This window comes from Betta splendens, chromosome 21 (assembly GCF_900634795.4).
Source record: "Betta splendens chromosome 21, fBetSpl5.4, whole genome shotgun sequence".
Lineage (NCBI taxonomy): Eukaryota > Metazoa > Chordata > Actinopteri > Anabantiformes > Osphronemidae > Betta > Betta splendens.
The window spans coordinates 10,005,824-10,016,334 of record NC_040899.1 but is presented as its reverse complement, the minus strand read 5'-3'; the positions used below and the strand labels follow the sequence as shown (position 1 = coordinate 10,016,334).

General features: G+C 50.8%; 1 protein-coding gene across 1 annotated transcript; it reads right to left on the bottom strand.

Moving 5' to 3' along the window:
* Window positions 1-357: 357 nt before the first annotated feature.
* On the bottom strand, window positions 358-10,486 carry zgc:162707 (UPF0524 protein C3orf70 homolog B). The gene is made up of 2 exons (XM_029137911.3): window positions 9,714-10,486; window positions 358-2,435 (listed from the first exon to the last, which is right to left on the bottom strand). The coding sequence occupies exons 1-2, from the start codon at window positions 9,895-9,897 to the stop codon at window positions 1,768-1,770; spliced, it is 852 nt and encodes a 283-aa protein (XP_028993744.1). The 5' UTR covers window positions 9,898-10,486; the 3' UTR covers window positions 358-1,767.
* Window positions 10,487-10,511: the final 25 nt, after the last annotated feature.

Here is a 10,511-nt window from a genome sequence, read left to right as displayed (position 1 = left end):
GAGGCACGAAGAAATCAATCCGGGCTCGGTCAAGGTGAGGAAGGCACTTGCATGGTCGCTTATAAAATCAGCTGCAAGACAGAGTGTGGAGAAAAGCGTCTGGGACAGAGGCCTGGAGGACGGGACTCTATTGCACTGATCGATAGGGGAAAGCATGACCCGGGAGGTGCAGAAGAAGAATTTCCCACAGTGTAATTATAAAAGTGGAATAGTGCAGGATGAGCGCATCAAGTCTTAAGACCTCCATTTTGGTGCATTTCTCACTTTGCCAACTCTCTGTCAATAGTCATGTGTGTCAGGTGGAGGAAGACGGATTCAAACCGCTGGCAGAAACAGACAAACCCAGAGAAGAGGAAATGTGTTTGGTTAAGATTTATTCATATCAAAATAATATAACAATAATAAGAACAGAACTTTGTTAGGAGGGAGCGTGTTCGCTGTGATGTCGAGGGGCCGTCGATGAATAAAAAAGACTTTTTTTCAGTTGGAACGGGTACAGAATCTGTCCGCTCTGCGAACAATCCCAGCCTGGAACGAGCCAAACGAGGGACTTCTGCACACAAACGCGCTCATGCAAAATCATTTTCCAACATCTAGTGCTTGGAGCATTACAGCAAGACATACTGTGAATATGTCTGCGATTTGCTCCGAGGGAATGACAAAAAGAACTCCGGTCCGTCTTGACTTCACGAGCCGCCTAATAATGGCCGATCTGTTCAGATTCATATCTGAGCGCGTTTCCTGGAGAATCGCGTCCATCACACGTCTGAACACCTATTCAGCATCATACGCTCTACATAATATCCAGTTAATGGTGCATTAAGGTGCACAAATGAACCGTGACACAGTCTAATCTAGCTTGACTTCGCCAGCACATTCCATCCTCAAGCCCACAAAGCAAACAACATCACTCTACGAGTTTCTATGTGTATATTAGACGTCTGTCTCGTCTGCCTCTTTAATTTCTCGGCCGCTAATAGAGGTCAACGGGGTCGTGTTTTGCTCGGCGCCCACATGGTACGGCCCTGAAACGCGTGAAAAGCGGTGGCAGGAGGTGTGGAGCATGTTATAGGAAAAGACTGTGCTTGTGTGTAATCTTTGATTGTCGTACAGTGCGCTGACCTTCCTACGGTAGTGGGACGGGTTCTGGGTTTGTGCGGTTAAAGACGCGATAAGAGTTGTGTAAGGGTTGTCCCAGCAGCGCGACCGCTTAGCGATTAATCGTTTAGTAAAGCTGATGCGCTTTGGCCCTGGAGAGGAGGCCGGCCTTGTGTTTTCACGCTGAGGTGTCAGCATTTACTAACTAACGTGTGGGTTGAAGAAATGGCACTCCAGCGTCGGACGAGAGCTACATCTGAGTGCCAAAAACACTAGAAACCACATGAAACCTGCTTAGACTTCCTCCGAAATGTCAATAAAGCATCTCTCACTTTACTTTGAAAGAAAAACATCTACTATAAATTCTCTTGTATTTTAGATTTGCCACATGGAGTTTCCACGTACGTGACGTTCGCTTGGTCCACTGTGCGTGTGCTTGATGTTCCTGTGCTTCTTATAATAAGTTCTAGAAATTCACCCCATGCAGGAAACGCGGGCAGAGTCGAGGACGGGCTGCAGCCCCCCCCCCGCAGGAAAACAAATTCAACCTAAAATCCGTTCTGCCGCAGCGACGAGCGATGGGGCTGATGTCGGCGGTCGGTCCGGTGCCATTTGGGCTGCTCGGCCGCGTGGACGGCGCTTCCTCACAGCCGGCGTCCGCGTCGCCTGCTACACAGTTGTTTCGATCTTTTCGATGATCTCTATCATGGACTTGGAGGGCGACAGCACGGAGCAGTCGTCCTGCTCCCAGAGGCTGCCGGGGCTGGAGTTCCCGTCCGTGCTCAGCTCGTCGTCCTCCTCCTCCTCGCTCTCCTCCTCGCAGGACTCCAGGTAGTGCAAGCCCAGCGCGTTGATGCCGGAGTCCTCGGAGCTGGACGGGGACGAGCAGTGGTCCATTTTGGGGCCTTTTACCTTGTCCACGGGGGACGGGTGCTTGGGGTCGCTGGGCGCCGGCGGGGCGGGCTGCACCGGAGCCGGCGCCGTGGGCTGGACGGGCGGGCGAGGCTGGCTCTTGGGCATCTGAGGCGTGGCCGGGGCGGGCGGGGAGGGCGCGGGGGGGCGGGGCGGCTCGGGCAGCGGCGGCGGGGGCCGCTGCACGTAGCACATCTTCCCGTTGATGCGCTTGACGATGTAGTCGTCCACGAAGAGGTCGGCGATGACGCAGTACTTGGGCGACTCCAGGTGCGGCGGCGACTGGAAGCAGGGCGCCAGCTTCAGGAAGCGCTCGGCCAGAGACACGGACAGGTCCATGGTGCTGCTGCAGCCGGAGGCGACGGGCGGCACGGCGGTGCTGGGGAGCTGGCACACGTTGGTCATGGGCTGGTACACGTACTTGCCTGAAGGGCGGGAACAGAAAAACAGAAAGAGGAAATCAAGTAACGGTCTAGATGTGATTTAATATAAGCGTTTGAAGGCGCTACATCAAACAAATTCACATTTTACAATTAATTACGCTTGTTTGCCTTCATAGTGAATAACACACAATTATCAGCTCTATAAAGATCCGAGCTTGTTGATTTGCTTTTCAAGCTTGAAGCGTTACTGTTCTACTCTCATCAGCACAGCTGAAGATGCAGGAACACACAAAGTTTGTGCATGACAAACAATCATGTGTCCTTTGGCAATTTTCACATCAGAAAAGCATTTAGAGCTGCCAAAGGCAAAAAAAGGCCTTTGTAGCCACCACTATCTAAAGTGGAGACGCAGCTGGAGTGAAAGTGGAATTCCAGGATATTCACAGACTAAAACGGACTGAAGATCTAATTCAAAACTAATGTAATGGCATATAAGATTAAGGCCATGCAACAGATATTACAATGTGGAGCTGCCTGCATCTGGATTACTAACACAGTGGATTAGGATGCGGTAATGCACTTTACGGAGTCCCATAAATCCGCAGATAAATACATTTGTTCTGTTCTGATCTCCGTGTTCGACGCCTTCCAGCGAGTCGTCCCTCCCATTCTGCCAACTGGCGTAATGACGGGGTGCAAAATGACTGCTCCCGAATGCTACTCATTGTTTGCGGCCCACTGCCTCCAGCTCTGAGCCGCGCTGCCTGAATAGTATGGCTCAGATGTGTGTTTAACTGGCTCCCTGGAGAAAGAGAAACTCCAGGAGATGACAGGCCTACGCATCACTTCCCCTCAATCCGCGTCCTTGTCTTTTGTTTCCCAGGACGGGGGACCCGCTCAATCAAAGCCCTTCTCTCAGGTGGCGCCGAAACACAGCAAACTACTCCAAGGCGGAAAAGAGGCTCTGCTGAATGGACAGAGGGAGTCTATAATGCTGACGAGGCATTTTTCAGCACACAAAAGACATATTTTTCCCTAAATCAGCTGCAGTTTGACCACCATTAAAACTCAGCCATGACGAGAGGTTCAAAGATGCCGTGAGTGACGCCTGACACCAGCACGTTGGTGTCAGGAGCTAATGTTGATACGGATAAAAGGGGAAATAGCGGCTTTGCTCTGAGACTGCGACCGTTCAAAGGCAGCAGCACCCAACGAGCGGCCACAGATGAAGAGGGCAACGCCTTGACATTTAGTTAGCATATTACATCTAATTGAAATCATCCATCTGGAGCTTCAAATGGCCAGAGAGCCGACAGACGCACGGCAAACAGAGGCATACGGCGCTAACGGCGCTAACGGCGCTAGCAGCGCACCGTCTGCGGTGGCTAACGGCGGCTACGCAGAATGCACAATTAGTTTGCACTTAGCGAGGAATATCTCTGTATGCGAGGCCGCGGAGGACAGAACATTACGGGCGAGATTAATCTCACTTGTTCTGGCAGAGGAGAAAATCGAGCAAGCGTCGTGTAAAGCAGGATTCGTTTCTCCGGAGCGGGAGATAGTTTGGTTATTACAAATGTTGTTCCGCCGCTGACACGACGAATGCCGTTTATTCATCCAGAGCGGAATTACAACAGAATCATCTCGAGGCATTTCACATATTAAGGTCAAGAGCTGCTGAAGTTAAAGAGAGAAACTATAACAAAATCCCTCGAGTCAAAAAAAAGCTCTTGCAGAACAGAAAACTTTCCCTACTACGATCAGACACAATGTGATTCTATGAACTGTGCATTCATCACAGACTTCCATGTCTTCTTCATAATGGGAACCATTTGACGTTAGACTCCGCCCCTTCTCTACGTGCCCGCGTCGTCGCCTTGTCTCGAAACTGGACCCAGCGACAGACGAAACGCGCGAGAAAAGGCGCGGTTTCCGCGTCGCCGCGCCGTTCGCGAGGAACCGAAACCAACAGCAACTGACAGGCGGCGAGCGCTGGCTGCGCGGCTCTATTGATATTCAGTTGTATCCCTTTGTGCAGAAGCCCTCGCATGACAATGACAGTTGTTATCCGGCCTCTGCTCGCTCCCCCTCTGTGTCTGTGTTTGTATTTCTGCACCAACAAAGGCCGGATGATCTCGCTCCAGAAAGAAAAAAAATACTCATATTCACTCACGCTGAACACATTTGGCCAAAAAACTGACAACACGTCGGTATTTGTCTTTCCCACCCCGTCGGTACCACTCAGGTGTCAGCTCATTATTTTGCCCTGAAGGTGTAAATATGGTATTAAAATATGTTCATGATATTTGCAGGCTGCAGATTATTACACACTTTGTATGTTGTTGATTGGAGCTTTATATAAAGCTCCAATGTGTGTGTGCTTTAAATATCACCATGTGTGCGTTCATGGTAGTGACAGAAGCGCAACAATGATCTAATTACTGCAACAACCACAAAGCCCTAATCGAGACCTCGTTGGAAGGTTCTGCGCCGGTTTTGTAGCGTGTGTTGACACAAATCACAACCCGTTCACCTGAAAACAGAATAAGAAAACAGCCGCCGCTTGTGCACCTTCCATTTGCTATTCTCACTGTTGCCGTTGTTTGTTCCTGGAGATAAATGTCTTGGCCGCGGACGGCGCTAAGTCAAGACGCTTCAAGCTGGAAAGAACGCGAGCTCTGTGAAGCGTCGGGCGCTCGCGGCCGCTCTTATCGTCAACAGCCCCGACGATACGAAGCCGCGGGACGCGCCGCTCCCTGCGAAACAGTTCACGGGGGAGATGTAAACATAGATACGACTGGATGCATCAGCGCATGTTTACGGATGGGGAAATAACAGTGCTGCTGGAAACTGGAGAAAAAAGCCCAAAGACAGCAAAGACGCGCGTACTGGGCCTCATTACGGAGCCTAAAGATGTTGAAATGCGTGTGTGGTGGAAGTCGGGAGTTCGGGGGTCAAGGAGAGGGCAGCGGAGCAGGGAAGTTACACACTCCTTTTCCCTCACGGGCCCTCGGCTGAGTGGCGGCTGCGCAGCCTGCTTCATCACGGGAGGTGGTGTCTCTGAATAACGCAGCACGCATGCCCACCAGACGTCCACTGTCTCGCGCCGCGCGGCTGGAAGAAGGAAGTTTCGCTGTCGACAAGCCTCGAGATGAACTGCTTCATCTTAATATCAGCGTGTATCAAACCCTCGGTGGCGCCTGAGTCATTAACTTCCCCCTCAGTTGTGTACGTTTGAGCCGGAGCCAGCGGTAATTACAAGACTGATACGCTAAATGCAACGTACCGGCTCAAAGCGGCATGTTGGCAAAGCCGAAACGAACCCCCCCCGAAAAAAAATCGGATCTTAGCACGTTGTTATCATCCGTCAGAGCAGCTGCTGCACACATTTGGCTGGCGGACACACAAAGCGCACATCCACCGCGCTATGTGCGTTTATATCTGCAACAAAGGACCCACAGCCGGTCGGTGGTGTGTGTGTGTGTGTGTTTAACACAAGTTTCAGGTTTCAGTCAAGCGTCATGTGATGACTCCTTTCCTGTTTCCTGCCTCCAGAGGCTGAGGCCTTTCCTGACTTACAGCCAGTTGAGAATCCAATGTTTAGTCTGTCGCCACACTAAAATGTGCGATCTTAAAAACACAGATGACCAAATAATAATTAACGCGGCGGCAGAGGACACAGCCTGTTTTTATCCCTCCCATATTGCAGTGCTGCACAAGACGTGTAAACAAAGTAGGACATAAATCTGGTGAAATTGCCCTTTAATTCTTGTCAACGACGGGTTTGAATCAAGAATCATTCTATCACATTAAACGAATGAGTGGAACTAGGCTTCGCTTACTTGTTAATGCAGCTCTTCTGAGGTCTTAAAACGAATAAACAATCAATAGATGACACAGTTATCTCATCTCAATCAACATGAACTGATCGCAACACGCGCCAATCATTAGTCCAAGGAAAATGGAAGTTGTTGCAGCTCTAGTTTCCCCGCGTCCATCGTCCTCGCAGGTTGTCAGGGGTCGCAGGGTGATGGAGCCGGTCTCGGCTGTCAGCGGGTGGGAGGCGCTCCATCACCGCCTGACGCGTACAGACAGGCGACCATTCACACCTACGGAGGCACCCACGCCCGGAACCAGGAAACCCACTCAACCTTCAGGAAGTCTGCCTTTCAAAAACATAACTTGTTGAACTTTTCAGAGAATGAGGGACAGTTAAATTGCTCCGAGCGCTGCTGTCGCCAAACATGAGCAATCGATCCAAAAAAAAAAACCCTCCATCCCCCTCAAGACTGCGCCAACAATATATCGATCCTTTAATAATGTGTGGAGCGTTTCGGGAGTCAGCATTGTGCCACGCGTTGAATTGGACACCAAATCAATCCATAACACTCAGCGCTTTATCCAATAAGCCTCGATATTTCCCTTTGGAAACAAGTGGCGAGTCACAGCGGCGCGCAGTGACGGACGACGCGTCTCACGGAAGGATCAACGCTCTCCGCGCACGATTGGAGCTGACAGAGTACGAGCGGACTGACAACATCGTTCAGGAGTCATTAGGCGTCCGCGGACTCCCTTAATGAGTCGTCCGCTGCGCTCCCTGGTAATTGCAATCAGTCGGTGGATGAAGACGGAGAGGGAAGCGTCCAGACCAGGTGGTTCCGGTGCTGCTGTGAGCAAAAGCTCTCATCGCACGCGACATATTGGCGGCGACGGTAAACACGGCTAATTACCACTAATGAGAGGATTGGGCCGATGCTGTCACCAGCTGGGAGCGCCGCCCCCGCCCACGTGCGAGTCCGCCCCCACCGTTTCCTCTGCCAGAGGTTCCAGCAGAGCCGCGAGTGAGTGGAAAATCCCGGAAGAGTCAGAAGATGAAGGACTGTTGTGAGGTTCTCCAGCTGTGAGGAGTTTGCAAATGCACAGGCAGCGGGAGGTAAACAGCGGCCGTGTCTCCACAGGTGAGGAAGTGGGAGCCGTTCACACGCACACGAGTCAAGTGGCCTTTTCACGTTCGTTCGCCTGGAAACCAATTAAAAACGTAATTAAAAAGGGCGGCCCCCCTGTGGTGACGTCACACTGAAGTTCATACGTTCAGCATGAAAGCAAGAGCAGATGAGGGCACGTCACGCTTTACATCCAGCCTCATTGCACCTCTAGGAGGACAGGGCTGAGCCGCCATCGCCTCCTCACTGGGTGCACTGGTTTCCGCCTGACTCAGCAGTCTAGAGATGTGAAGGTGAGATGCTCCATTACGAGGCTCTTTCCTGAGTTCAATGAGGGGCATTAAGGGCGTCCGACTCCGAGCAGCCTCGGAGTTGTGAGCGTTTCACAGCAGGAGGAGGAGCCAGTCTAAGTGTTTACAAATGATGCAACGCTAAGCGTTCACAAATCCCGACAGGGGCTCGCGATAAACGCTGGAAAGAATTCATCAATTCTCTGCCACGTGTGATATTCTGGAATCGCTCGGCTCGTTCCGGGCGGAGGCAGGCGTCTAAATCCCGCGATTACATGACAAAGATTACAGTGTGACGGGGGAGGAGCGCGCGACGATTGTGTTCCACGCATGATCTGAGGGTTTCCAGGGGCGGCGGCGACGGGGGATAAATTAGGGCGGCGCAAATAGACGGACCCCCCGTCGGGCTCGGGCGGCGGCGGAGCTGCTGCGAGTCGCAGCCGGTGCGGACGTGTCGGGTTGAGGGCGGTTCAACCGGAGGAAGTTGTGCGGTGCAAAGTGTTAAAAATGCCACCGGCCCTCCGGAAGGTGAGAAGTGAATGGTGTTTATGTGCAGCCGGAGCCCTTTGCCGGAGCGGCGCAGCCAATTTAAAAGCCATTATCTGTGCAGCGCTGCTAGAACAGACAGAGTGCAGTAATTAAAAACGTGGCCTGCGACCGCTTGACATTTTCTGAGCATGTTATGAAATTGCGACCAATAGTAGGAAATCCAATTAATCAATATGATATTATGCCATGTTATTGTTCATGTCAACAACCTGGATCTAGAGCAAATCCTGAAATAGTCATCACTCCACTCCCAGAGAATCAAAACCTTATTTTGGTCATAAACATATGGATTAGTTTCTTTTTCAGGCTCATTCATTTCCCGTTTTTGGTTAAATGTTGCTCAAACAGGAGTCCATTCCGCATTTGTTGACACTTCACACAGCTAATTATCACTCTTTCCATCTGTGGATTAATACACATTATGCCCTTGTCAGTGTTTACAGCTCCCAGGAGCGGCGTCAGCTCAAAATAAACTAACGTGCTATGCTCATCTCAATTAAACATTCATGTGTTTCCATAGCGTTTGAATAATAATGAAGGCACAGCCTGATATCGGCTTTATGTTGATACACAGCGCCTTATATCGGACTTGTCTCTTTATTTTAAATTACTTACTCGACAAATATAGTAAATCACAAGACGCGTCCTTTAAAAGCAGAAATGAGAGTGATGATTGAAGTGTGCGATGACTTCACGCACGTCGTGAAGTGTTTCCACTAAATGTGAAGTGAAGAGGGTCTGGCGGTGAAATGTGCGTGTGTTGCTTTTGATCTCCTTGAAACCGTGAACCTGTGCTTTCATATTTAGGACGCGTCGGACGTGTTCAGAGTTTAAAAGCCTGATATTAACAGGTCACGCTGGTGCTGGTTCAAGAGTTCAAATCAAACTAATAAGTTATTATCACACCATAGAATGGCACATTTAAATGAATATAGCACTCACAGCTAAAGATTCCTGTGATATGAATACTGAATATCCGTAACGCTGAAGTCTGTCCTGTGCACTAAATATTTCATCTGCACGTACTCAGAGTCTGGCCTGAATTGAAGTAAACAAAAACCAGTGGTAAACTGTGGAACAATGGCCCGACACATTCACTGCCCTGCCAAAGAGCCCCCATTGTTTAGTCCACATACAACTATTCATCCAAGTGGACCCATAAAGGTTCCGGTCTGATTAGGAATTTGAAATATGGGGATGTAGGTATTAATACAGGGAGTGCGAACAAGTCTCTAAAAAGGTATTCGGGAGTTTTAGGGCGAATGAAAGAAGAGAGAGCATAGAATCAGGGCAATATTTACATAACCTCCCATAATATGTCCCCTATACACTCTTCTCAGTAGCTTAATATCTAGTTAATAAGCTGTATAATACGTGCTGCCGTTCGGTCGCTCCACACAGTGGGAGTGTGGTGTTTGGGGGTGGAGATGCGTCTCCATCCACAACACCACGACCACCCAATATTCGGGAGGCTCTGCCGTCATGTGGACCCCGAGCTCGGGTTTGCGGGAATGCGTGGAGCCGTGAAAGCAACTTACAGTGACACCAGCCCAAGTGGCAGCACCAGTGCAGCTTAAAGCACTTCCCGTGGCTGTGCGTCGCGCAGATGGAGAGTCCGTCGCACGGCAGGAAGTCCGGTCTCCCCGCGCAGCTCCTGGCCAAAGCCTGCGCCTCGTCCAACTTGTCACTCTTCGGACACTTATGTGCTCCCGAAGCGGCCATGCCAACATGTCCTGGGTCCGAGGGAGAAGAAAGAAAGCCCCAAAAAACAAGGAACGACGCGCGGAGCCTCTCCCGAGTAGTTCGACTACAGCATCGCCGAGCCGAGGTTCGCGGTCCACGTCAGCCCACGGGTCTGGGCGTCGCTGGGCGTCTGGATCCAGCCGGGTTAGCGTTCGCGCGACGGGCGGCGACGGGAGCCGGAACCGAGCCTCAATGGTCGACGCGTCGTGTCGTTCGCAGGCTCCCGTGTTCGCGATCCACGCATCACTCCGTTCCCCACTCGCGTCGGGAGGCTCCTCTGTGCGCCGGTGACGCGCGTACGGAACAACGGCGCGCGTCTGAACTTCATCACTCAGCGGGAGGAGTCCGCGAACACAAAGCCGGCGGTTCCGCGCAGCCCAGTCACAAACACCAGCATTCATCAGCGCCTTTAAAAACTTAAAAACACCGGGATGTGAGCCCGAAATTATTACATTATTATTATTTTTAATAATATATGCAAATATGCACTAATTCGTTTAATTATCGTTCTGGGTAGAATAAAACATTCCAGGGAAACAAGCAGTTTTCCATTTAACGCAGCTGAACCCAAATGGAAGAGTCTTTATCACGGT